The sequence below is a fragment of the Chlorocebus sabaeus genome, chromosome 1, assembly GCF_047675955.1.
Source record: "Chlorocebus sabaeus isolate Y175 chromosome 1, mChlSab1.0.hap1, whole genome shotgun sequence".
NCBI classification, from domain to species: Eukaryota; Metazoa; Chordata; class Mammalia; order Primates; family Cercopithecidae; genus Chlorocebus; species Chlorocebus sabaeus.
The window spans coordinates 119,281,897-119,309,524 of record NC_132904.1 but is presented as its reverse complement, the minus strand read 5'-3'; the positions used below and the strand labels follow the sequence as shown (position 1 = coordinate 119,309,524).

The 27,628-nt window shown below is 46.7% G+C and overlaps 1 protein-coding gene across 1 annotated transcript in view; it reads left to right on the top strand.

Moving 5' to 3' along the window:
• Positions 1–248: 248 nt before the first annotated feature.
• The window catches only part of CLMP (CXADR like membrane protein), a 117,976-nt gene continuing 90,596 nt past the window's right edge, over positions 249–27,628 (top strand). The window contains exon 1 of the mRNA XM_073021865.1: positions 249–618. Coding sequence (XP_072877966.1) covers positions 591–618 — 28 coding nt within the window. The 5' untranslated portion in view covers positions 249–590. The remainder of the gene's footprint in view (positions 619–27,628) is intronic.

The following is a 27,628-nucleotide window of genomic DNA, read 5'->3' as shown; positions in this document are numbered from 1 at the left end:
TCCACGGGCTCTCAGCCGAGGTGTCACCAATGCCCCCTGCACAGAATCAATCCTACGCCCGGCGCCTCTTAACCCACCCGCCTCTGCACGGCCCCAAGTCTCCCCTGGCCCTCCCTGCCCGGTCAGCTCACGCTTCTCCCCGACCGGCCCCCACCGCTAACCCCAAACGCTGCGCGGGAGGGAGGGAGGGAAGGAGGGAACAGCGAGACAGCGAGGGAGGGGCTGCGGTAGGAGGCAACCATGTGGTTCCAGCTGAATTTTTTTCCCCCTCTCTCTTTCTTCACTCCTTTTTCTTTCCAAACAGGGAAAAGTGTTCCACGAAGCGGTAGCGCCTTTCCGCCTCGCGTTTCCCTTCCTGACCCTGGTCCCGGCTCCTGTCCCGGCGCGAGCTGGTGGGGCGAGCGCCGGGAGCCCATCTGCTCCCGGGGGCGCGGGGCGCGGGGCCGGCTTCCGCCCGGCACATGGCTGCAGCCACCCAGCGCGCACCCCGAGGCGCCGCGCCCAGCTCGCCCGAGGTCCGTCGGAGGCGCCCGGCCGCCCCGGAGCCAGGCAGCGGCTGAGCGGGGAAGCTCCCGCGTCCGGGAATCGGGATGTCCCTCCTCCTCCTCCTCTTGCTAGGTGAGTGCCTCTGGGAGGGCGGGAGTTTGGATGGCCGTGGGCAAACGCAGCCCTGCGTCCGGGAAAGACGCTGCTTCTGACCGAGTGTCCCTGCAGCCCCTGGAGCGAGCCGGCTTTTCCGTCCCTGCCTCCTGGCCACGGAGGAGCACATCTGGCAACCGAGGGCCGCCCAGTCGGCCATGGAGATTGTCTCGCACATCTGGGCCCTTGAACAGACTTGGGGAATCGTTTGATGTGCAGGGTCCTCTTTAGGGCGGTGTTTAGTTTCTGGTGTATCTGGGAAAAGTAGAGAATTGGTGGAGGGAAGGTTTATCCAGGAATTTTTGTGCCAGGTTCCTGAGGGTGGGGGTTTTTTGTTGTTGTCTCAAACAGGCGCCTCCGAGGCTCAGATTAGAAACAGATGTGTTAAAGGGTGAGCAGAGTCGGGGACAGGCAGGGTGGGAGAGGAAGGGGGAGAGGGAAAAAGGGCAGGGCCCAAGGAGCACCAGGAAGATGCAAATGCCCCAAGTGACCCAGGGAAGGAAGGAAAAGGGGAAAGGGTACGGGTCGGGAAGGAGAGAGAAAAAGAGGAGAACAGAAATGTGAAACAGAAGGGCAAGGCTGGGGGAGACGGAGCACAGAGAGTGAAGACGACTTGGAAAAAACGGAGCAGAGGAGCCAGAACAGAGGAAAATGAGCAAGCACCACTTTTTCCTGAAACAGGCTCCGGAGCAAAGGGAAGAGTCCTCCTGAGCGTCCCTTCCTGGGGTCCCCCAGGCAGGATTCTCAGGGCCTCAGAGGCCCTTAGGCAGAGGCAGGTTTGCAGGAGAGGACATCAGGGATGTGGGTGGTAGGAGCCCACAGGAGGGACTGGGAATATCTGAGGGGCCACGGCAGGAAAGGCAGGCACGGAGAGCCAAGGGCATATCATACTATGCACCCTGAAGCGTGGGATCCACTGGAGACAGGCCCAACAGTTAGCTGGAGATCCGAAAATCAAAGAGCCAGCCAGGTGTGGTCAAGAGTGAGCACTACCCTGAACACCAGGCCACGGGAGAACTAGTCCTGGTTTTAAACTGACTAGCTGGGTGGCCTCAGACAACTTACTCCTTATCCAGGGCTTCTATGGCTTTAGCTCTGGAAAGAAAATATTAGATGGTTCCTAAGTCCCTTCTAGCCTACAACACCAGAGGTTTGAAGGAGGCTGGTGTCTAGAAGAACCACCAAACCCTGAAATACGTGGCTAGAGTGCTCTGTCTTTTTTGAAACTTTACAAACCAACTAAACTATGTGCATACCCATCTAGGCCAGCCTCAGGCTGATAATCACTCAAGTTAGAGAAATGAAAGAGGTGGGCTAAGCCAAAGTATTGCTCAAATAGGGCAGATGGGGAGGGGTTATTTTCTAAACTCCTTTAGACATTAGCCAAATATTGCAATACTGTTCCTGTGCACATCTGGCGCAGCTGGATGGCACGTTTGTTTCCTTTACTGGACTCTACCACTAAGTTACCAATCACCAGATACTCAGTTGAATGAAACTTCAGAGCTGTGTTATTAAAAACAGCTAATAGTCCTTGTTATACTGAACACTTTACATGTACTATCTTGGTAACTCATTTGTTCTTCACACCAAGCCTATTGACTGCCCAGCCATCCCTGTTGGCTACCCTCATGTTACAGATGAAGAAACCAAGGTGTAAAAAGGCCAGGTAACTTGCTCAAGGCCACACACTCATAATTAGGAGAGATGGAATTTGGGTGCAGGCTACCTGCCTCTAGAGAGAGCTTACTAAAGCGCATTGCTTTCCAGCCTCCTGTGGCTGCAGAGATCCTCAAAGCGCTTACCCTCTACCACACCTGGCTGGCTCTTTGATCTCACCATCCTCTTCATGGAATGTAAGATGTCAGCGTGACCTACAGGAGAGAGGTCTGGGAAAGGGAAACAAAAGTCACACTTTTCGAGCACCTGTCCTTGTTTAAGAAGTGGTTTGGAGCCATGGAATGCTTGGACACTGTTCAGCAAAGCCAGAAAGAAAACACACCAAGTTGTCTGAGTCCTGAAATCATCATACTGGTCCTTTAAAGGGGCAGTTCCAGGGCTGCCTCTGATCATGGCTGGCATGATTTTTGGCGTATCTTTTTCTAATGATTGCAGAGTATCAGACAAGGGCTGGGAGGGTGGAGAGTCTTCATCGTCTGAACTGTGGGCCAGTTGTCTCCGTGCCTCCTGGACCTTCCAATGAGTGAGGTCAAATAACCCGCCTCTCTGATGTGAATGAACAGGTAGTGCTCGGAGCCCCAAGGAGAAGAGAGAAGGGGCTCCGGCTCAGCCCCTCTTCTGACCCGCTATCCTGCCCCACTCCCCCAACGTTCCGGTCCTCACTGTGCCACCTTAACTTCTCTCCTTGATGACTATAGCAGCTGCCACATTCCTGCCCTGCCTGTCCTCTCTCCTCCATTCTGCACCCTGCTACCCAAGTAACCCTGTGAGGCCGCTGGTAGAATGCACGAAGCTGGGACTTAAGAGTCTGGCAACCTCTCCAGGTTCTTGTTCTGACTCCCTTATCTCTACAATGGGCATAGGGGTGGGGGAATGTTAAATTCAAAATTTCTGTAATTCTATGGTTTTTCTCCTTTCTTCCAAAAAACTTTAGTAGTCTCATTGCTTTTAGTGTTGAGTACAAACACTTCATTCTGACATCAAAGACTTTACATGTCATTCACAGCTCTTCCTCTCCTCACCCCCAGATACTCAGTAGGGAACCTGAATTACTTCATGCGCCCAAAACACGTCCCATGCTTCTTTCTAATTCTACACTTTTGTTTATGATAATCCCCCCACCAAGACTGCCTCCTTATTTCCTGCCCCTGCAGATCAAAATCATGTTCATTCCCCAAGTCTCACCTCAAATGCCACTTTCTCCATACACCTGTCCATGTTATCACCAGCTGAATATACTTTTTTTTTTTGAGCTGTCTATTGGACCTTTGAGTCCCAACAGCCTTCCTCTTATGACACGTTGTATTATGTTGTTCCAAATGCTTATCTAACACCCCATTAGAATGGAAGCTTCGTGAAGACAAGGACAGTGTCTCATTCACCTGTGAACCATGTTCAGTACCTTGCATAAACACTTGGGAACTATTTGTTAAGAGATAATTGGATTTTTTAAATATTTGAAATGTTTAAGGTCAAGAGAAGTGAAAAATTTGGAAGATCACTAAACTTTGACCGGGGGATAACCCAATAGCGAGGAGCCCAGTTCTAATTCCGCTTGCTTTGAGCTTCCTTGTCTATTAATGCAAATAGGACCAGTCCTATTTTTAAAAAATTCTACAAAGAACATTACAGGGACAGGGACCAGATAATATATTTGTCATACAAATTTATTTTGTTATCTTGTGTGTGCTAGTGCCAGATTAAAAATAAGACTTCTCTGTTGAAACTTCTGCCAGGATGGGGAAGGAGCTTGGTTTCACAGAAAGTGAGTTTGAAGAAGGCATGAATGCATAGTCCATTGGTCTGTAAGATAATGACAAGTCTCAGTAGGATTCCATGTCCTACCCTCATCTTCCCACGTTAATGGTGATGGTCATAATAATGATATATTCCCTGTAGGCTTAAATCTAGTCACATCCTATTTTTGTCTTTTTCTCATCTGGGCAGGGTACACATGAGTATTAGTTCATGAATGTATCTAATGGTGAGGGATGTTTTTTGAAGGTAGAGTCAAAGATTGACAGAACTGGAGGAAAACTAAGAGACTACTTAAATCAATGGTTCTTAAATATTTGAGTCCCAGACCCTTTTTAGAATCTGATGAAAATCACAAAACCACTTCTTAGAAAAAGACATGTATACTTCAAATTTGCCAATAATATTTAAGACCTCATTGAGACCTCCTGATACCTTTCCTTGGAACCCAAGTTAATCTTTGATCTAAACTTACCCCTTCTTTTAGCATGAAGAAACCAACGTTCAGAGAGAGGTTTGGCGAAGGTTATACAGCTAGCTTGGTAAAAGGGCCAAGACTGGAACCCTAATTCCATGTCCTATTACACGTTTTTGAAATAGAAAAATGTCTCTACTTCTTTTTCAGCTCATGTACTTAAGCTTCAAGATCACAGCTGCTCTTGTGATGCTTCAGTTAAGTGAGCTAAATGCTGAATAATTGGCATTGGTTTTTATTATATGAGAAATTGCCTGAAAAATCAGGCAGGCGTCATAACATTTCAATTTAGTCAATGTAATTGGAAGTCCTAGGAACTCTGCAGTGTCATGTATGTCTGGTGTATTCAGGAGAATGGAATTAATATGCAAAGTCCCAAAGATGTGGGTGTATGTGTACAAGGAACAGGACTGGAAATCAATAGCTTTAGCTCCTTAATAATTTTTCTGGGTGAGCCTAGGAAAATCATACCACTCTAAGCCTTAGTTTTCTCCTTTGTAAAATGAAAATATGAGATTAAGGTTATCTCTAAGTTTCCTTATACCACTAACAGTCTCTGAGTTTTTTTAATTCTGAGAATTTTCTGGCTGGTCCAGATGTGGTTGTGATCAGGAACAGATGGGTGTCACCATGCTTATTGATTTTTTCAGGCACTGTTCACTCATGGCAATTGGTAGCAAATGATGATAAACCAAGAAGAGTCAACGAACTAATTGGAAGAGAACAGTAGTAGCCTCCATCCTGGACCTGCCCTGTGGCACTGTTAGCCAGGGAGCACCATTCAGATTCAGGGTGGTGGCCCGATCCCCCCACCCAGGAAGTTCAGTAACTGAAATACTCACCAAAATGACCTCATCTTAAGCAGGGTTACCTACAGAACAGCCTCAAGCATGGACACCCAGGATAGACATCAGTGCAGAGGAGCTATGGTGTAAAATTATTTGTAAGCATAAGCTTTTTTTTTTTTTTTTTTTTTTTTTTTTTTGAGACAGAGTCTTGCTCTGTCACCTAGGCTAGAGCGCAGTGGTGCAATCTCCACTCACTGCAACCTCCGCCTCCCAAGTTCAAGCGATTCTCCTGCCTCAGCCTCCTGAGTAGCTGGGATTACAGTCATCCACCACCACGTCCAGCTAATTTTTTGTATTTTTAATAGAGATGGGGTTTCACCATGTTGGCCATGCTGGACTCAAATTCTTGACCTCAAGTGATCTGCCCACCTCGGCCACCCAAAGTGCTGGGATTACAGGCGTGAGCCACCACCCCCGGCCATTTTCTTCTACTTTTAAAATTAAGGCAAAATGTGCATGTAAAGCACACCTAGTAAATGTATAGCTTAATGGATTCCTTGCCTGGATTTGAACTTGTAGTTGGATTTTGAAATATGAAATGTATTACTAGCCCACTTGTAGTACTCTGAGAGGGGATTATATGGGCAGAAATACTATGACAGTATAATTAATTTCTAACATTTGTACAAGGTTTAGCAGTTTACGAAGTACATTAACATACCTTATCCACCTCAAATCACTCTTTGAAAGTATCATTATTACTCCATTTTACAGATACATAAATGGAGGCTCAGAGAAGTAAAGTGAGCTTCTTTCTCTAGAATACACTGTGAGTAAACAGCTGAGTTAGGATCCCAACCCAGGACTTTGGATTCCAAAAACCACGTGTTTTCCACTTACCAGGAGACACACAGTTATTCTGAAATCGAGGCTCTGTGTTACTGAGAAGAGTGGATCAGGCTGAAGCAGAGGCTTCATCTTTAAACCCCAAAGAGGAAAGTTCTGCCGAACATTTATTACCCATCTCCTTCCCCCACTCCATTCCAATGGTTAAGAAATGTGTTTGGATGACTATTGTGTATAACAGAACTACTTCTACATACATTGTATATGGATTACTAGTGTTCCTTCTAATACATCAGAAGACCCTTCTAGTGTTCAAGAGGTCAGATGCTTTGGGGTCAGATGCATGAGCTTCCCTTGTTAGTACTCTCCTGAGACTGTGGATGATGAGGTTTATGGATTGGGTATGACTCACCTAATATGTTGCTTTTTCTACTTAAAGCCCTGTTTTCAGCAGTTCCGACTTACTTGTTTCCTAAAGAAAAAATGCAAACCATACCTTCCTCCCCTTCAAGTTCTGGTTATCTGAATGTCTGGATTCTGGAAAAATAAAAGTTTATTTCCTTTGGCACCGTACAGACCAAAATGGGGAAAAATGCCGAAACGAAACCTTTATTTTGTGAGCAGCAGTCAGTTGGGTCACTGTGTGTGGAGCCTCAGCCAAAGCCTGGCGGTGATAAGACTGAATGCTGCTTTGTTTCAAGAGCAGGCAGGGGAGAAAGCTGTTTCCTTTGTGCCCATACTGAGAAGAGAAAATGGGCAACTATCTTCAGAATAGTCCCTCAGTGGGTGTGGAATATTGAGGGTTTTTGTAAGAGGGGCAGCAAGGGGGATGTGGAAAGTTCAGGTCATCAACGGTGGCAGAGGAGAAGAAAGGAGAGGAGGAGGAGGAGGAAGAAGAGGAGGAAGAGGAGGAGGAAGGCATAGAGACTGTAGAGGATGAAAAAGCTAAGCTAAGCTGACCTCCTGGTGTTTACAGAGCAGCCTCTGAGCACGTTCTATTTCACGGATGGCAGGAGCAGCTCACTGATGTCCCTTTTAAGATCTTCTTTAGGGCTTACATCCAAGCTGTAACATTTCCTACTTCAGGCACACGCTCTCTCACACAAAACAATTACAGAGCGGGTGCGCCTGCTAGAGTTCAGGCCCCTAGCTGGGCTCTGAGACCCCGATCACACAAAAGCCTCCCTTTCTACCTTCTAAGAATTCAGATCAGTGGGAGAGATGTATTTACAAACAAGGAATGTCAGATACATGAGGAGGCGATTTTGGAGGAAAGTACCAAGGATTCTAGGAGTCCCAAAGAGGAAGCTGCTTCATTGCGTGCTGGCTGCTGTGTATTTCTTCTCATGCAGGTCTTCAGGGGCTGTGTCTGACATCCCTGTGCCCCTCACAGCACTTGCTCATTATTGAGATCGCGCTAAATAAGCAGTCGGTGGGCTGATGGATCATCCATCAGCATCAGAAAGGAGTAGAATTAATCAGTGCATCCTTGGCATTCAGCCAGGAGCTTCCTGGAGAGATTGAGACTCCCAGTGTCCTTGCCTATTGAAGGTTATGGTCTCATTCTTCTTCACAACCTGCCAGTGACACAGCTACCTCTAGGTCCTCATCCCTCATGGGATGTTTTCTGAAAAAAGGAAAGAAAAAAATGTGTAACCGTGAATTTGGATCTCTTAATTAAGAATGGCCATATATTCACCCCAGGTTTGTATCTTATTACTCCACATGGAAAATGAATAGGATCAAGCCAAAGAGGAATTTTCTGTTCCAGGAGAAATTCATTGTACTAAGCAGAGACTCAGCCCCAAGTCATACTTCTTTTCTTGGTGGGGGAGGAAAGAGGGAAAATGAAATCCCTAAGAGGGAAATTGCTTTGTGACTTCATTGTTTAAATTTAGGCTTGGGTTTGTGGGGATCGTTCAGACTTAGAGCAATAAGCCTTCTAACCCAACCTCTGTCACTTCTCATTACTTCCAATGACAGTTCCAATTATTTCCAATCACTCTTCAAGGGAACAGCAGGGAAGGCGCACATGGCTTCCACGTAGACCAACCGTGGAGCAACCGCTGTAAGAATCGGCCCCTGGGGTCCCTAGACCCTGCTGGAAGCCAGGCTTGTCCACTTCAAAATTGTGTGACCTCGGGCAAGTTATTTCACCTCTCTAACCTCAGGTTTTCGTCAGCCATTGCATCTAGTAACGATGTCGTAGAGTTTTTTTTATGAAAATTACATGAGGTGATGCATAAGAATTTTAACGCTCTGCTTGGTATGTAATAAATAGTAAATGAATATCTGTTGTTATTATCATGAGTTTCCTTTCTGGGGGAGGGTCAGTTCATGGGTATTTGGAGGGTCTGCTTGAAGTCAACGACCACCAGGCCATCAGCACCAGCATTGGGGGTTTGGCCACTGTGGTTCCTCACCCTACAGGCGAGTCCCTAATGTCCTTTGGGCAATATTGCTCTGCTCCAGGTCCACAACGGGCTCACAGATTCTGGCCGGGCCCAGTGGCTCATGCCTGTAATCCGAGCACTTTGGGAGGCCGAGGCGAGTGGATCACTGGAGGTCAGGAGTTCGAGACCAGCGTGGTCAACATGGTGAAACCCTGTCTGTTCTAAAATAATGTAAAACTTAGCTGGGCGTGGTGACACACGCCTGTAATCCCAGCTACTCGGGAGGCTGAGGCAGGAGGAGCATTTGAACCCGGGAGGCGGAGGTTGCAGCAGTGAGTTGAGATCGTGCCACTGCGCTCCAGCCTCTGGGTGACAGGGCGAGACACCATCTCAAAAAAAAAAAAAAGATGAGGCTCACAGATTGTGCCCTAGCTCTCCACAGCCGCTCAGGAGAGCAACTTTTTGTGTTATTTAGCCCTAGGAAAGAGGTGCCCTTCTATGTCGCTTGGCATATCACAGCTGTGAGTCTTCTTTTCCTGGGTTCTACCCTCTTGACTCATGCCCCTGAGTACCTGTGCCAACTTAGGCTGCCTCAGCCTGGGCATATAACTGGTTGGTTCCCTTCTGTTTTCAGTGTTAAGTGATGTTTAACTGAGCAAGTCCTATGGACCAGGCAGTGTGCTAGGGATTTCCAGACAAGTAATTTCTTATATTCTTACAACAACCTGTGAGATTGGTATTACGGTCCCTATATTACAGGATACGAAAGTGAGACATAAGAGGTAAGGTATTCCATCCTAGGCAGTACAGCTCGAATAGAGCAAAACAGCAGACGCAAGAGAATTTGCCCTCTCCAGCACTGATCTGGGAAGTAGGCATGACGAGGCAGCCAGGTCACATAGGTACAGTGACACACAAACGGACGGGAGGCCACTGGGAGGCCTGACCTTGGCCTAACAAGGAGCTGCAAGTTCCTTATCCCCCAGTTTTCAGGCAGTCATTTGTCCTGATCAAAACTGGACTCCACCGAGCCCCACACCCACATTCAAGATGTATTGAATTATGTTTCTTTTTTAAATAGGAGGAAAGGAAAACCTCAAGGTGAGAAGAAAAATCTGTTTGTTTTTTTCTTCCCACTGACCTGAACAGTAAAGTGCGATTTTTCTCCTCATTAAAGAGGGCTAAACTGGTGTCCCAGATTCCTGCGAGCCTAGAATTCCCGCTCAGAATGAAGTCCTGGGCCAGGCAGGCAGAGTCTGGGTTTTCAGCGGAGGCCTGGTCCCCATCTGCCTTCCCCTGGGGGAGCTCTACCCCACCCCACTCCCACCAGTAGCGAAGGGCAGCCGGCTCCCGCCTTGCCTGCACTCCACCCCCGAGGAGGGGAGGCGGGAAAAGAGGCCACCTCTCCGCAGCCTCCTTCTCTGCTCCACTGCCTCTCACACCCCGTTCCTGGAGCCCTGTAGCTTCCCAAGCCCTGAGGAATGCAGGTGACCGGCCCCACGTGCTGCTGCCTCAGCCTGACCTTCCTCCTGCTCTCTGTCTGTCTCCCCTGGCGCCAAACTGGCCTGCTCTCAGATCTGGCACTTAATGAGACAGACAGAGAAAGAACAAAGACCAGCCTGAACTCCGTCAAGCTCATCTTTCATGTATTGCCCCTTTTCCTCTCTCTCTCCCTCCCCCACTCTCCCAAACTCTCTGTGAGGCACCCACTCCTGAAAGCCTTTGCTCTCCTCAGCCTAAGCTAATAGTGGTGCTTTGTCCCCTGGTCCCCCACCTGTTCTTGAAGACCTCCACGCTGTTGTTCCATCCCCTGTGACCAGCCACCTCTTCACCACCTCTGCCCTGACCAGCTTCCTCCCATCCACCGCCTCATCTGCAGAGGCTTTCCTGACACTCCAGGCACAGAGCGGTGCTGGCCCCTCTGAGCCCCCAGAGCACCTTGTCCACACCTTTAGAGTAGCTTGTGGCAGGTTATGGTACAGTTTGGGGTTCTCTGTCTTTCCCGGTGACTGTGAGCAGGGAACAGTGTCATATTATCAGGAATACCAAGCCCAGTGAGCAGCTGGCACGTGTTAGATTCTTGCCAAATGAATGAATGAGGGAGCAAACAAACATGTGAACGCACAAATGTCAATCTCCTTTCAGGGGAAGGGTGGCTGAGTCACTTTTCACTTAGTCATTTTCAGGACATGTGGCCTCTCCTTTCAGCTTTAGTTTGAACTTTAGCCTTATTGGTGGTCAAAGGCCTTCCAGCAATGTTGACTGACTCCTTCTCTGGCCCTTTTAGGTCCTCTGCAGAGAATGGCAAGAGTTGTGTATGGGCTCTTAGCCAATTCAGGAACTCCTTCCATGATGCATGGAGTTTAAGGCCCTCTTCCTCTCCTTTCCTCTTTTGCTTCTGCCTCACCAGGTTCACCCTGCTCATCTCTAACCCTGCCTGGGTATCACCGAGGCAGCATGAGCAGAAGAAACATAAGTCAGCCAATGAGCACAGAAAATTTTGGTGGGATTTTAAAGTTATTATTTCGGCCAGGCACGGTGGCTCACGCCTGTAATTCCAGCATTCTGGGAGGCGGAGGTGGGCGGATCACCTGAGGTCAGGAGTTTGAGACCAGCCTGGCCAACATGGCGAAACCCTATCTCTACTAAAAATACAAAAATTAGCCGGGCATGGTGGTGCATGCGTGTAATCCCAGCTACTCGGGAGGCTGAGGCAGGAGAATCTCTTGAACCTGGGAGGCAGAGGTTGCAGTGAGCCAAGGTCACACCACTGCACTCCAGCCTGGGCGATGGAGCGAAATTAATCAAAAAAATTAATAATTAATGAATTAATTAAAATATGATTTCTAGGCTAAGTGCTTGTCTATGTGTTAGCACATTTAATCTTCAAAACAGCATTGTGAGACAGATGACAGCTTTCATTTTGCAGATGAGGATCAGAGAGGTTAAGAAATTTTTCTGGTGTTACCACAGCTAGTTAGTCAGATCAAAATTTGAAGCCCTGTCTTCTGGCTCCTGAGTCATTACTCATCCTACTGCCCCACATGACCAGGAGCCCCATTGTGAGTGGCAGTCACACCCCACCACACTCAGTAGGGCTCTGTGCTGGTTTATGGCTTCTGTGTCTCGTCCCCACCCCACTGCATCGGGTGCGTATATCAGTGAGCTTTCCCTGAAAGATGGTTGCCAGGTAAGCCTGTTTCCTCTGGGAAGCCTTGAGATTTGTTTCATGCATACGGTGACCAACCATCCTGTTTGCCCATGCAGGATTCTCAGTACTAAAACTGGGACAGTCCCAAGAAAGCCATTTAATTGGTCACCCTAGTAGTAGAGTATCTCGCTACTCAGAGAGTGACCCTCAGGCCAGGTGCAGTGGCTCACACCTGTAATTCCAGCACTTTGGGAGGCCGAGGTAGGTGAATCACTTGAGATCAGGAGTTCGAGACCAGTCTGGCCAACATGGTGAAACCCCGTCTTTACTAAAAATATAAAAATTAACCAGGCATGATGGCGGGTGCCTGTAATCCCAGCTACTCAGGAGGCTGAGGCAGGAGAATCGCGTGAACCCGGGAGATGGAGGTTGCAGTGAGCCGAGATTCCACCACTGTACTCTAGACTGGACAACAGAGCAAGACTCTGTCAAAAAAAAAAAAAATCAGACTAGCCGCAGTGGTTTCACCAGGGAGCTTGTTGGAAATGCAGAATCTCAGACTCACTCACCCCAGACACACTGACCCAGAATGCACGTCTTCGCAAGATCCCCATGGAAGGGGAAAAACATTTTGGAAGAGGAAGTACTTAAGGCACATTCGACAGAAGTTACGGAAATGAAGATTCATACCTGAATCATCTGACCTGAGAGAGGTGACATCCTCACTTTTCCAAGCTTGCATTTTATATGTGATGGTTTGCTCTATACCTCAGGTGATGCACATTGGCACAAAAGACTTAGGTTTATAAACCGAGGAAGAAAGGAGTTATGGGTCCACATTCAGTCCAAGTGGAATGAAAGACTGGAGGGTGCGTGAGTGCTGGGTGAGGGTGCGTGGGCGCTGGGTGAGGGTGCGTGAGTGCTGGGTGAGGGTGTGTGAGTGCTGGGTGAGGGTGCGTGGGCGCTGGGTGAGGGTGCGTGGGCGCTGGGTGAGGGTGTGTGAGTGCTGGGTGAGGGTGCGTGAGTGCTGGGTGAGGGTGTGTGGGCATCGAGTGATTTCACAGTTAAGCCTTTCTTGTGTCTTTGAAACGATGATGTTCTTACGAAGGACTTGGAGTTTTCTGGATTCGCTGGCCTACACCCTTTTGCCGAGGTCGGGCTGGAGTATCACAGTGGACAGCAAATAAACCAGACTGTGAGTGAGGACAGCAGCAGCCTGTGCTCTTGGGCCTGAGGATTCAGAAAAGGGAAATAAATGCCCAGAAGGAAAAGCATATAATAGGAACCACGTTTGCTGAAGAGTAGACCCTCAGTAGTTATAACTGAAGAAATAATTAGGCCACCAAAGAGGTGTTCCAAGACTACATGTTTTCCTGTTTGATGCCTGGCTCTGAATCTAGGTCTCATTTTCACCCTGGCCAAGGAGAGATCAGAAAGGAAAATGTGTAGGTCCCTTCCCTGCTGCAAGAATCTAACCCAGATTCGGAAATGAGTTATTCGTGGTTCCCCAGCCTGTGCTACCCTGTGGCGATGACCTCGCTTGGATGGAAACAGAAGTGATGGAATCTGTGCTCCAGGTGAGAAAGTGGTTGGCCAGCTCTTCATAGGATGCTTCAACAACTTCTCTAGGGCCTCGGCTTATCTCAAAGCAAACCTGGGTCAAAGCAGTTGTTCGGTCTTTTAAATTGGTGCTGTGTGTCATCCTGGGTCAAAGTCATTGTAAAAGTCTTTTAAATGGGTGCTGAGTGTCATCTTTTGTTAATGTTTTTGCTCTAAAACCAGACTGTCAGATGTTAAAATAACAGGCACCAAGCAAGGTACGGTATTTCTAGGATTGCAGAGCAGCCTTGAACTAAAAGAAGCATAACCCACATTTGTCGACTTTCTCTCTATTCCAAGTCACATGCCCAGTAGGGAGCCCAAAATAAGGGCAGCCCAGGGGAGCGAATGACAGGCAGGCCTGGAGATGGATGTGTTCATCCGTTCAGTTGGAGCTGTTTCAGACAAAGCTGATTTCTGCTGTGATATTAATCCCACCCGGACAACAAGAAATCAAACTGTCACTTTTCTCAGAATGAGGTGAAATGTTTCTGACCTAGGTTTGGTTTTATAACAATTTCTTCTGTGTGTGTTGCTTTCCCTGGGATCTCAAAGGGCTCAGTTGGGGGTGGATCTTAGAAGAAAACACAGATTTCATTTATGGCGCAACTTCCTTGCCTGGTACTGTGAGTGGACATAGTGCTGTGCATGACCTGAGAGCCTGGTCGGGGAGCAGATTGACAGAGGAGAGAAACTGGGGAACAAAGTCAGACAGAATGGAATTCATTGCCAAAATGTTTGGTACAGATAATAAGTGAAACAAAAGTTTTGGGAGAAGATAGTAAGGAAGGTGGAGGAACCTAACCTCGCTCACAGTGGAGCACGAATACCCACCGCGAGGTGAAAGCAGTCGCTTGAGGGCATTGCACTGGGGTGAGCAAGGGCAGGAGCTGCAGAGAGCCTGGGACGTAGGAAGAGAGCAGGAGAAAGGACATGTGGGGGTGGGGAGGAGACGGTTGTGAAATTGTTCAGTCTCGTTCTGGAAACAGTACACATCATAGTTTATAGGCCAATTTGGAGACCTCCTCAGGCTGTGTGGCGGTGTTGGGAAGTGGCTGAGCAACTCACCTCTGGATCTCAGTTTTCCCCCTGCTGGAGGAGAGACTGGAAGGGAGAAGGTGTAGGTTCCCTCTCTGCCAAAGAGGTCACGCTGTGTGGTGTTCCTTTGTGGGGAGCCATAGACTGGATTGTGCATTGTTCTTTCCCCTGCAGGCAGCGTGAGCTGATGCTCTTGACCCTAAGATTGGAGGCAGAGACCCTCTTACCTGCACACACCCCGGGCCCCCTAGTCTCCTTGCTGCTGCTGGCTCTGCCCCCAGTGCTTTCCTATCACTAAGAATAGAGGCCTTCTCTCCAGGCATCCAGCTTCCCACACAGTCTGACTCTGCCCAAGCCTCTGCCCTTGAAGATGCCAAAGTGGTTTCTGTCTTGGAGTCTTTGTGCTTGTTTTTCCCTAGCCCAGGAACGCTCTTTCCCCAGATGGCTGCAAGACTGGCTCCTTGCCTTTCAGGTTTCAGTGCAAACACCGCCTCAGTGAGCGTTTTCCCGAAACCCTCTCACCCCCACCCCAGCTAACCAGGGCCTCGGCCTAGTCACTATCACTTTGCCCTGTTATATTTTCTCCCTAACACTTACCACTGTCTTTTTTTTCACTCCTATGCATTTCTATCTTTGTCTGTTCAGGCTGCTTAACTAATTACTATAGACTGGGTGACATAAAACAACAGAAATTTATTCCTCACAGTTCTGGAGGTTGAGAAGTCCAAGAGCAAGGCACAACAGATTCGGTGTCTGGTGAGGGCCTGCTTCCTTGTTCATAGACAGCCGCATGGTGGAAGGGGTAAGGGAGCTCTCTGGGGCTTCATTTCTAAGGCTCTGCCCTCATGACCTAATCAGTCCCCAAGGCCCCACCTCCCAATACCAGCACCTTGAGGGGTTAGGATTTCAACATACGAGCTTTGTGGGAAACACACACTTTAGACCTAATGTGCCATGTACTTGTTTACTGCCTGTCTCTGCAATAGCCAAGACGTCGTCTATATCATTTAGTTCATTTACTTCTGCATCCTTAGTGCTTAGGACAGTGCCTGACACAGAGATGCTCAGGTACTCACTGAAGGTTACCCAGCTGGTAAGCACTGAAGTCTGAATGTGAACCCAGGCAGTCTGACTCTAGAGCTGGTGCCATAAATTAATGTTATTCAAGCCATCTAAGCCCCTGCTTCTCAGAGTTTTAGAATTTACCTGGGAAGCTTGTTAAAAATGCAAGTTCTGATTTAAGTCTAGGGTGGGGCCTAGGACTCTGAATTTCTAGTAAGTTCCTAGCCAGTGTTGCTGGTCCATGGAAAAAGGCTCTCAGGAAGAAAGAGAAGGAGAGAAGGAGAGAAACAGAGGCTCAGCGAAGTTAGGATGGCTTTCCTTAAACTATAAAGCTAGTTGGTGGCAGAGTTGGGACTCCAGCCAAGGGGCCTGGCTCCCAGCCCAAAGCTCTTTGAACCCCCAGCAAGCCCAAGGATTTTAAGGCATACTTACATCTTGAATTCCTAATTGCAAAGGGGGCCTAGGACCCCGGCCTCTGCCCCCTGCGGATCACTGGTACTTGGTTGCCACTGGGCCTTCCCATTACAGGGCACAACAGTTTATGTTTTGAGAGACAAGAGTGGTTTCCCCAGAATTTCCAAACCCCCTTCTAGCACAAACACTGAAGTATATAATCTCCACCCTCTCTGCCTCATGAACAAGACCCCTCTAGTGGCTCTAGGGTTTGCCATTATGGTATTTGTTATAACGAGTGTCAGCTCATTTGTGCGGCCTCCACCCTTCCCCAGGCTTCCTTGTTCCTTTCTTTCTGACACAGGAGATGAGAGCTAGACCTGTTGGAAACTTTTACAAATCTCTCTGTTCCGCCTTCCACCCAATAGAAATCGCTTTCTGAAAGACGATCATGCATCCTTCATTTGAGCAAACAACAGGAAGCTCAGCACTTGCAAAGCCCTTTCCACTCTCAGGCAGCTCCTTCCATGAGAAAAGGCTTTCTCCTCTGAACTGGAGTTTCCTTTCCTGGCATCTTCCACCAACTGAGGCAATAAATGTTAGTAATGGCCATAACTGCCTCACAAGCAAAGGGTCCTCCAATTTACAAAGCGACATTTTAAAAACATTTATCAGGCTGGGTGTAGTGGCTCATATTTGCTAATCCCAGCACTTTGGGAGGCTGAGGCAGGAGGATCGCTTGAGGCCAGGAGTTGGAGACCAGCCTGAGCAACACAGGGAGACACCATCTCTAAATAAATTTTTTTAAATTCATCTGTAACAGACACTGTGCTAGCGTTTTCATGTATGTGACTCTTCATGTAATACAACCATACCCCGAAGTACAAAGCACCAATCCTCATTCTACCAATACATAAACTGAGACTCAGAGGGTTTAAATGACTTGCCCAAAGATAGAGGCCCCATAAGCTTCAGAGGCCATGTCCTTTCTAAGACACCACAGTCGCACATCCTCCTGCTACTCAAAAACCCTTCAGAGTCCTTTCATTTGCATCTCCCATCCTGCTCTTCTTTTACAAATGAAACACTCCTATCCCTTTAACCTTCCTTTCTAGTAATCACAAGAATGCTAACCATCATGAATGGAGGTCATGTTATGTCCCAGGCACTCAATATGTAGACTAAGTTAATCTCCATAACAACCATCAAATAACTCCATTTTATAGATGAGCAAACTGCTGAAACTCAGAGAAGCAATTTGTTCAATGGCACTCAATTAGTGACTGTCAAAAAGCTAGGATTCAGCTTGGGTCTCTGTGAAAATGAGAAAAATGCTAGAGTGAAGGAATGCAACGAAGGCAATGGGAATCCAAGTAAGGAATGATGCACACTTGGATATTCTCCCATTTGAACCGTCTTTCTGATGTTGGCGCGCTTGACCTCTCCTACAGAATGACTTAGCACAAAAGGGGGCTCTTCAGGGGAGTCTAATCTGGGCAGGGGAGTAGGGCCTGAGGTATGGAGGCCATTGTTCTGTGGAAGTCATTTGACATCAATTCTAAGTACATTTTTTAAAAGCAAGATTTGGCCCAGGCAGGGTGGCTCATGCCTGTAATCCCAGCACTTTGGGAGGCTGAGGCGGGTGGATCACCTGAGGTCAGGAGTTCGAGGCCAGCCTGGCCAACATGGTGACACTCCGTCTCTACTAAAAATACAAAAAAATTAGCCCGGCGTGATGGCGCGTACCTGTAATCCCAGTTCCTCTGGAGGCTGAGGTAGAAGTATCCCTTGAACCCGGGAGGCGGAGGTCGCAGTGAACCAAGATCGTGCCACTGCACTGCAGACTCCAGCCTGGGCAACAAAGTGAGACTCCGTGTTAAAAATAATAAAATAAGTAAATAAAAATAAATTAAAACAAGATTTATTGGGATATAATTAACATACAATGAACTGCAGATATTTGAACTATATATGAGTTTCATTTATCACCACAATCAAGATGTTTTAAACATGCGTCATAAATCCAGAAAGGATGGCATCTCAAGGCTGGGCATGGCAGCTCACGCCTGCAATCTCAGCTGTAGTCCAGGCCGTACAGAACCTGTCGTCCTCCCTTTGCTTCTAGATTCCCATACAACGTTGCGGTTTGATGATTAGTTTTGATCTTGAGGCCCAGAATCCACGTTTACAGCCCTGTTTGGCTTTTTCAGATTCCCATGAACCCCTCATGTGAGTTCAAGAATACATTTACTGTCAAGTTCTTGGGGCTGAAAGATAAAGTAAATGTAACCCAAGGGTGTTGGTCCTCCAGCTGAGCGTTCCTGACTCAGCAAGGATGAAGTGACTCACCAGAGCCTCCAAGAAGATGCTCAGGAGACAGGAGGGAGGCACAGGGCCAATGTCCACTTCCCACCCTCCCATCTGCTTCCTATTCCCTCACTTTTTCTTCCTAAGGCCGCACCTCCCAAATATACTGCATCAAAGGAGAAAAACACCCCAAAGCAGTGAGGATTTTGAGGGAAGGGCTCTGAATTCAGACAGAAGCCTGCTCTAGGACTGCCTCTAAATGGCCTAAGTACCATCTTTACCCTAAGACGGTCTATATTCCCCTCCATCAAATTAAACTCTGTCTACTCTAAGCTCTCATGAACTTTCTGTTATGGCAACAATCACCTGCTACCCTTCAAAATGTGATGATTCACACATCTTTCACTTTCTAGACCGTAAGCTCTCTGCGGCCATGGTGCTGATCTGATTCTTCTTTGCATCCTCTGTAGTGGCTAACATGGTACTCAGTGGGTACTTGTTGAACGGACAAGTGAATGACCTACCTTGTCCTAAACCTCAGGGCAGGACTTAGAGCTGAGCATAGCACTACCCTTGTGTCTCTCACATCACATGCTACGTGTGGAGTATGAGTGGACACCTAAAATGGTGATTCTCTGTGTGTGTGTAATATAAATAGAACCAGGGAGATGCATACACTGTCTCCTTCACATACAATGTTAACTCTCCCAAAGGTAAGGCTTGGCTTAACAGATTGTCACTGGTAAGTCTGCTTCCTGGGAGAGATATAGCTCCCACCTCCAACAGTACCAGCAGGTGCTAAGGAGCCAGGAGAGAACAGGTATTCAAAGTGGGAGGGAATAGTTACCAGCATGGGGGTGGAATCTCCGCAACTAGGGTCCCATTGGCTCAATCTCAACCTTCAAAGGAAGCCTATGGAGTCGTGGTGCCTGCGGGCCACCAGCCTACCATTTCCCCTTCCAGAGATATTCATTCCTTGAACAAAAGGCCCAAATGGTTAAGCTTCCTTAGGTCACTCAAAGAGGAATCTTTACACATCAGACAAAATGTGATTTCAAATATAGACATGCCTAAATGAGTGTTTCTCAATTTGGTTTTGGTTTAATTTCAGGAACTAGTGTAATTTCAAAAATAAATTTGGCCACAAAATCAGGGGCTCACTTTTAAAATATTATTGACTATAGTTTTAAACAAAAATACAAACTACCATCCTGCTGTTAAAATTATTCCTAAAAAGAAGCAGAATTTCAAAAACAAAAATAAAAAGGCAGTTGGCAACCATTCATGGACAGCTCTCTGTTTCTAATAGCTAACACTTAGTGAGTGCTAAATGTACACTAGGCACTATTCTAAGTATTTTAATAATATCTCATTTTATAGCCATGCAGATTACATCATCTATATTTTTTCTTACTCCATGTGAGGCAATGAGAATGTCAAGGACCGGTGGCATAAGTTTATACTCTAGTGCTAGGCAATCGCTAGCATTTGGGTAACTAACTAAAATAAGATTTCTTGAGGCAACTCGCAGCTGCAGGAATCAAAACTTCTATGAATCTTCAAGTTTCCATCTGATGCAAAGGCCAGGATGTGATCTTTCAGAGTGAGCTCTTCTATGCAGGATCTAGATGACAAACATCTTCCTCTCAAGTTTTCTTCAATGTGTGGAACCCACTGAGTTCTGTTCCCAGTTGACAAATGAGACTCATAAGCTTGCAGCCTTTGTCAACCAATGCAGTGCCCCAAATAAATAATCGTTGAGCCAAAGCTAAAATACTTCAAACTGTATTTTTGCATAAAAGATAAAGGAAGAGCAAGCTGGGTGTGGTGACTCACACCTGTAGTCCCAAGTACTCGGGAGGTTGAGGAGGGAGGATCTCTTGTTGAGTCCATCAGCCTGGGTGATATAGTGAGACCTCGTGATATTGTTTGGCTCTGTGTCCTCACTCAAATCTCATCTCGATTTGTAATCCCCACCTGTCGAGGGAGGGACCTGTAACCCCCACATGTTGAGGGAGGAAGGTGATTGGATCATGGGGTGGTTCCCCCATGCTGTTCTCATGATAGTGAGTGAGTTCTCGTGAGATTTGTTGGTTTTATAAGTGTTTAGAAGTTCCTCCTTTGCTCTTCTCTCTCTTGCTGCCTTTTGAAGGTGTCTGTTTCCCCTTTCACCATGATTATAAGTTTCCTGAGGCCTCCCCAGCCATGCAGAACTGTCAAACCTTTCTTTATAAATTACCCAGTCTCAGGGAAGTTCTTTATAGCAGTGTGAAAATGGACTGATACACCCCATCTCTTAAAAAAATTTTTTAAATAAGTCAGGCATGGTGGTGCAGGCCTACAGTCCCAGCTACTAGAGAGACAGAGGCAGGAGGATCACTTGATCTCAGGAGTTTGATGCTGCTGCAAACCATGATTGCATCACCATACTGCAGCTGGGGTGGCAGAACGAGATCTTGTCTCTAAAACACGAAGGAAAAGCTACCACTTTTGCAATAGAGAGCCCCTTTCCCCTCTTTCCTTGCCTCTACTTCCAAAGCACAGGCATTAACATTCCACTAGTATGTTTCACAACGAGCACACACCAGATGGCTTTAGCCCAGGGAAGGAATGCTGGGTTGAGTAACAGGGCGATGAATTAAATAACCCTTAGCTAACCATTTAAAAAATCCTAAGTGCTTCCTAATTTCTAGATTAAAGAAAATTCATGGGGCCTTAAAAAAGACAGAATATAAAGGACCTTAGGTTGCCGCCTCTAGACAGAAGGGCCTTTAGAAGATGGATAGACCAGCAAGGTCAACCATTGCAAAAGTCTCCCCAGAGACCGGACACATCTTCCAAAGGAGGAAGGAGGCAGCAAGTGGGAGGATCTTTTATTTGTTTTTTCAATGCTTAACAAAACAGCCCAAGGAGACCCAATGTCAGGCCTACATGTGAAATATTATATTTTGGGAGATAGTGCTTTAGTGTCCAGATGGAAAAGAAGCTGGATTCAGGATAGGATGTGGCCTAGTCCAGGTAATCTTTGCCTATGTCATCCCTTCCCATTAACCATCTTGCTTCCCTGAATAAGAAGGAAGGAAACAATCAGAATTTCCTATTATACATAGTATGCAACAGAAAACTTTTAAACTATTTCCTGTTCCCAAAAAACTGGATGTGGAAGGAGATATGAGATAGCACAGTGTAGTAGAAGGAGCATGTAATTATGTGTAGGAAGAACTTGTTCTGAAGGACTATGTCTTGGCTTCTATGTAAGGTGGAAAGGTTAAGGTTAAACTTAAGAAGTTCTGGGCCTGGAATTTTTATTTTTTGTTTTATTAAAAAAATTTTTTTTTGAAACAGGGTCCCACCTGTTGCCCAGGCTGGAATGCAGTGGCAAGATCACAGCTCACTGCTGCCTTGACTTCCTAGACTCAGGTGGTCCTCCCACCTCAGCCTCCCAAGTAGCTGAGACTACAGGCATGCACCACCATGCCTGGCTAATTTTTTGGATTTCTTGTAGAGATGAGATTTCACCATGTTGCCCAGGCTGGTCTCGAACTCCTGAGCTCAAGTGATCCACCCACTTTGACCGCCCAAATTGTTGAGATTACAGGTCTGATCCACAGCACCCAGCCCAGGCCTGGCATTTTTTTTGATGTGGTGAAGGAGTGGGGCATCCTGGACAGTGCTGTTATTTATCAGCTCTGTGATCTTAGGCAAGTCACTTATTCCTGAGCTTCAGTTTCCTCATCTGCAAAACAAGGACACTAACTCCCATTTTACAGAGGAGGAGGATGAGGCTCTTAGAGGTTAAGAAATGTGGCCAAAGTGACAAACTAGTGTACACCTTATTGCCAAGCCTGTGCTCTTTTCCTTAATCACCCCAACCCTCAAGATGAGATCATATGCATTAAAATGTTTTGTAATGAGCCAGACACTATGCAGCCATTCCCTTGTGGTTATTACACACAGACTTCCATCTGGCATGTATAAAAAGGAATGTCAGCCCACATCTACATGTGTCCATGAATGCATTCATGTAAGACTGTGCATTACAAATAGAAGTCGCTTTATGGTCTGACTGGCGTGAGAATACTTTTGCAATAACAGGATAGAACAGGGACTCTCCAAGAAAACCCAGGCTGTGTGCTGGCTCCAGCCATAAAACAGTCTCGTATCATGGGCGATCGCACGAGCTCTCATACCAGCACTGCAGCTGGCACTGGCTTGTTCCCAACAGGTGATCCTACCTACCATCCTGTCCCAGAATCGAGCTCTTTCTAAGAGGTTAAAGCAAACCATATCTGCTTTTACTAATAGTTGTTCTAGAGAAGTCTAGGAAAAGAAGATGTTAACTTTGAGAGTGAAGCTCTGGGTGTGTATCTAAGGGTGCAAGGTGTGACATCTCATGCATCCTGAAAAGGTGTCATGCAAAATGGTGACGAGGAAAATACTATGGCCCTTATAGAAACATCCCTCCAGAAGTGCTCATACATTATTAGTGGGGTGCAGACAGCACAAACCTCTTTAAAAAACATTTAAAAGTCAGCTTCAGGAATTTTAAAACCATTCATAGTCTTGGCCCAATAATTCCATTGTTAGAAATCTATGCTAAGGACATAATAAAATACAATGTGCAGAAATGTTTATTGGCTGGGCATGGTGGCTCACACCTGTAATCCCAGCACTTTGGGAGGCCAAGGCAGGTGGATCACTTGAGCCCAAGAGTTCAAGACCAGCCTGGGCAACATGGCTAAACTCGGTCTCTACAAAAAAAATAACAAAAAATTAGCCAGGTATAGTGGCTCACGCCTATAGTGCCAGCTACATTGGAGGCTGAGATGGGAGGATCACCTGAGCTCAAGAGGTTGAGGCTGCAGTGAGCCAAGATGGTGCCATTGCACTGCAGCCTGGATGACTGAGAGAGGCCCTGTCTAAAAAGAACAAATAAATAAACAATAAAAGTTTATTGCAACATAAACACTGGCACAAACTAAACATCTCAAAATAAGAAAGTGGCTAAGTAGGCTGGGCGTGGTGGCTCAAGCCTGTAATCCCAGCACTTAGGGAGACTGAGGCAGGTGGATCACGAGGTCAGGAGATCGAGACCATCATGGCTAACATGGTGAAATCCCGTCTCTACTAAAAATACAAACAGTTAGCCAGGCGTGGTGGTGGGCGTCTATAGTCCCAGCTACTCAGGAGGCTGAGGCAGGAGAATCGCTTGAACCCAGGAGGCACCTGGGAGACAGAATGAGACTCCGTCTCAAACAAAAAAAAAAAAAAAGAAAGAAAGAAAGTGGCTAAGTAAATTATGATTCATGAATCTATATAATCAAATATAGTACTTCTCATAAAACAGATGACAAAGAAATTTTATGACTTGGATAAATGCTTATGATATAATGTTGAGTAAAAAAAAAAAAGAATACAGAATTATATATACAGTATAGTAAAATCTCTACAGTGAATATGTCTAAATGCTTAGAAAACAGCCTGGAAGGAAATCTGCACTGAAGTGTTAAGAGCCGACACAGATGATGGTTATTTTCTTCATTATTTTTGTCCTTATTATCCAAGTTTTGTATAACAAGTATGTATAACTTCTATTTTTAAAGTATTACTTTAAACATCTAAATGTCTAAGTGCCACTCGTCCTTAAATGGCTTTCTCTCTTGCTTGAATTAGTACGACAGTCTTCTAACAGGCCGGGCGCGGTGGCTCATGCCTGTAATCCCAGCACTTTGGGAGACCGAGGAGGGTGGATCACTTGAAGCTAGGAGTTCAAGACCAGCCTGGCCAACAGGGTGAAACCCTGTCTCTACTAAAACACAAAAATTGGCCGGGCATGGTGGCACGCACCTGTTAATCCCAGCTACTCAGAAGGCTGAGACAGGGGAATTGCTTGAACTCAAGAGGTGGAAGTTGCAGTGAGCTAAGATCACACCACTGCACTCCAGCCTAGGTGACAGAGTTAGACTCCGTCTCAAAAAAAAAAAAAAAAAGAAAAGAAAAGAAAAAAAAAGCTGAGGGAATAGTCTCCCAATTACCCTCCCTTCTCCAGTCCCACCCCCTTTCCAGCCTGCAGTCTCCAAGGTTACCTTCTGTGGACTCTAAGGGACCAGCTAGCCCTTAGCTTAATGCAGACTTGATCTACTTGGTGTCTTTAAACTAGGAGAACCCTTTAGACTCCCTGGTATGACTTGCTGTTCCCCACACAGGCCAGACCCTTTCAGATCTTCTGGTCTTCATGCATGTTCTTCCTTCTACTTAGAATGACACCCTTTCCCCATTTTTCTCCCTGGGAAATACTTGCTTGGCATTTAAGGCCAAGCTCAGAAGTTAGCCCCTCTGGAAAACCTTGCCCATCAACCGTAAGCAGAGCTGGTTGCTTTTTGCTGTGGTCCCCAGAGACTTTGCTCATACCCTGGTTTTAACAAATACCATAATGTGTTGTGATAAATGTATTCGAATGTCTCCCCACATAAGACCATATGATGATAAGGATGAAGTCTGAGACTCACTGGTCTTGGTATGCCCAGTGCCTGGCACAGAGCCCTTGCCCCACGATGAACAGATAAAGAAACTGGTTATGAAGCTGAGACCAGGGAGGCAGCAGGGAGTATTAATGCCAGCAAAAAGTCTTTACAGGACAACGAGCTGATCGTCATGCCTCAGAGCGGCAAGAAAAAGCAGGCTTCATGTGCAACACAGCACTTAAGTCGGCCAAAAGGAGGAACTTCCACAGGTTGTTACTGAGGACTAAATTCTGACCTTTTTTCTTCTCTTCCCCAAATTACTACCTAAGGGGCCTGGGGAGTTCGCCCTCCAAACCATGAAGTCTCACCAGAGGGATTTCATTTCACCCTGTATAATGTGGCCTGCTTTCCGACCTGACTCTGGCATGTCACATAACGAATAAGGAAGGAAATCAAATTAGTTTCACCCCAAATATATTTCCTGGCCATATCCTGAAATTGCCCTACAAAGCCATCTCTTGGGGTTAAAAGTCTACATTCTATGGAGAATCTCCTTTTCCTCTTCCAGACCCTTTTCCTGATCGAAGAGAGAATCCACTAAGAGTCTGGCACCTTTTTAAGTCTGATGAGAAATTTACAATCAATTGTCTCTGAAGCGGTACCTGGAGACATTATCTTCATAATAAGAACCTAGGTCTCTACAACCCCTTAACTCAGACACGTCTATTGATTCCAGGTCTTTAGATAAACTCTTTCAACCAACTGCCAATCAGAAAAATTTTAAATCTACCTATAACTTGGAGGCACCGCCCACAAACCCCCCAACACCCACTTCCCCTGCTTCGAGTTGTCCCACCTTCCTGGACTAAACCAATGTACATCTTAAATGTATCCTAAAATGATAAAACCGAGCTGTGCCCCTACCACCTTGAGCACATGTTGTCAGGGTCTCCTGAGAGCTGCGTTATGGGCCATGGTCACTCTTATTTGGTTCAGAACATGTTTCTTCAAATATTTTACAGAGTTTGACTCTTTTTATTGACACTATGATTGCAATGCATGAAAAATTGGGGTAAGAGGGATGTCTTAGGAGTGGAATATAAAACTCCCTATCTAAGAGGGGTTGGACACTGTCCTTCTTGGAGACTGGAAGATGGACAAGATGACCTCAGTCAGACCTAGGCTTCAGTATGTTGTCCAAGGAAACAGGATGGAAGCTTTCTCCCAGAGCCCACTGTGATTCTGCCATAGGTGTGGGCAGGTTTCCATGTCAGCTGCACTAAAAAACCCAGATCTGCAATTTGAACCTGAGGCCTTGCAGACAAAGAAGAGTAGACCCAGTTACTTGCAAACCCAGCAGGGCTCTTGGCTCCTCAACGCTCATTAGCATCTTAAGTTCACATAAATATATATGAGGCCTGTGGATTCCTCTGGGAATCCCAGAGGCCCTCAGAGCCAAAGAAAAATCTCTTCCTCTTGGCACCTCCTCCTGGACCTTTGGAGCCCAGCTGCTTTGGGGAGCACAGCTGTCTCCAGGGATTCCCCAGCAGGGACCTGACAGCTCATTTTCAGAGTGCCAAAATAGACACTTGGTCCTTTGGGGGACCAGAGCTTTGTTCTGTCCCTCCCTTTCTTACGGTGGTCTTTCATATTCACAGGCCCCTGAAGAGCAGGGTCTCCCCACTACCCTCTCATATGCCCCAATCCTGAGTGAGTGCTTGGATGCAGCACATTCTGTGCGAAGCCAGGAGTAGAGGCTGCATAACCCAAGGAGGGCAGGTGCAAGAGGGTTTAGGGGAATGAGACACAGAATATTGTTCTTAAAGGACTCCCAATCTAATGCAATATACAAAATAGAGAAGGAAGAACAAAAACTATACACTTAAGATGCAGCATCCACCTCACATAATCAGCAGCGTGTGAACCTTGTAAATTCTACAGAGATGAGGCAGGACAAGAAAGAGTTGCTGCTGGATCCGATTGCAGAGGACTTCTTGGAGGAGGTGACTTTTGACAAGAAAAGGATGGGGTTTGGAGGGTTCTGACTACTGGTCAGGGTTAGCTGACCCTGTCCTACCCGGCTCCCAGGGGACACTGCAAGACAATTCAGTGGCAAAGAGAAAAGTAGCCCCAAGGCTTCCTCATTCCCCAATAATATCCCTGCCTTATTCCCAACTAACTTGCCCAGCTATCTCAGTTATTTCCAAATCTGGAAGGAACAAAGGGCTTTCAGAGAAACGCCACAAAAAGAAGACAGTGGAATCCAGATGTAGATAGGAAGAGCCAGTGGGGGTGGCTGCCCTAGATGCTGTCTGGCCGAAGCTGAAATGCCGTGGCCCCAGCTCCAGGGTGTGATGCTGCAGACCTAGCCCTGCCCTGGCCAGATACACGGACTTTCCTCTGCAGCCTGCTTTGTGAAAAAAGCATATGTACCACTTAGTGGACCTGGGGTGGGGGTGGGGGGGGGCAGGCAGTAAATAAAAGTGGAAAGAGGAAATGATGGTGGCAGATGTTCAACCCCAATCGTGTTTTTCAGCTCAGATTCTTAGGATGGGATTTCTCCAGTCCTAATTCCTTTGTTGACCATGGCAGGCTGGCATCCCTCTGTCAGTTTAAGAACAAGCTTTCAGCTTCTGGAAATATCATTCATGCTAAGTAGCCTGTCTGTCTGCCTGTCTTTCCTTCCTGGGTTTGATAAGAGAGACTGCACTCTCTCCATTTGCTTCTCAGGAACTCAACAATCCTCCCTCATCCTCACAAGCTTCCTTCTGGACAGGGAAGGAGGCACGTTCCCAGCTAGGGAAGAGCTTCCCCTTTCCTTGAGATCTTCAACTTGGAGTCACAGCAGGTGAGATTGGAAGAGTCCTTTGAGGTCTTTAACTTCAACTTCTACCACAAGCCCAGAGTGAGGAGGTGACATATTAAGAGCTGGGGCTATAATCCAGGGTCATTGCTTTGCCAGCAGGGTAAGAGGTAGCATGGAACGGAGGCTTCAGCACAATATCTGCAACCAAACTGGCCCAGCTTCACTAAAAAGA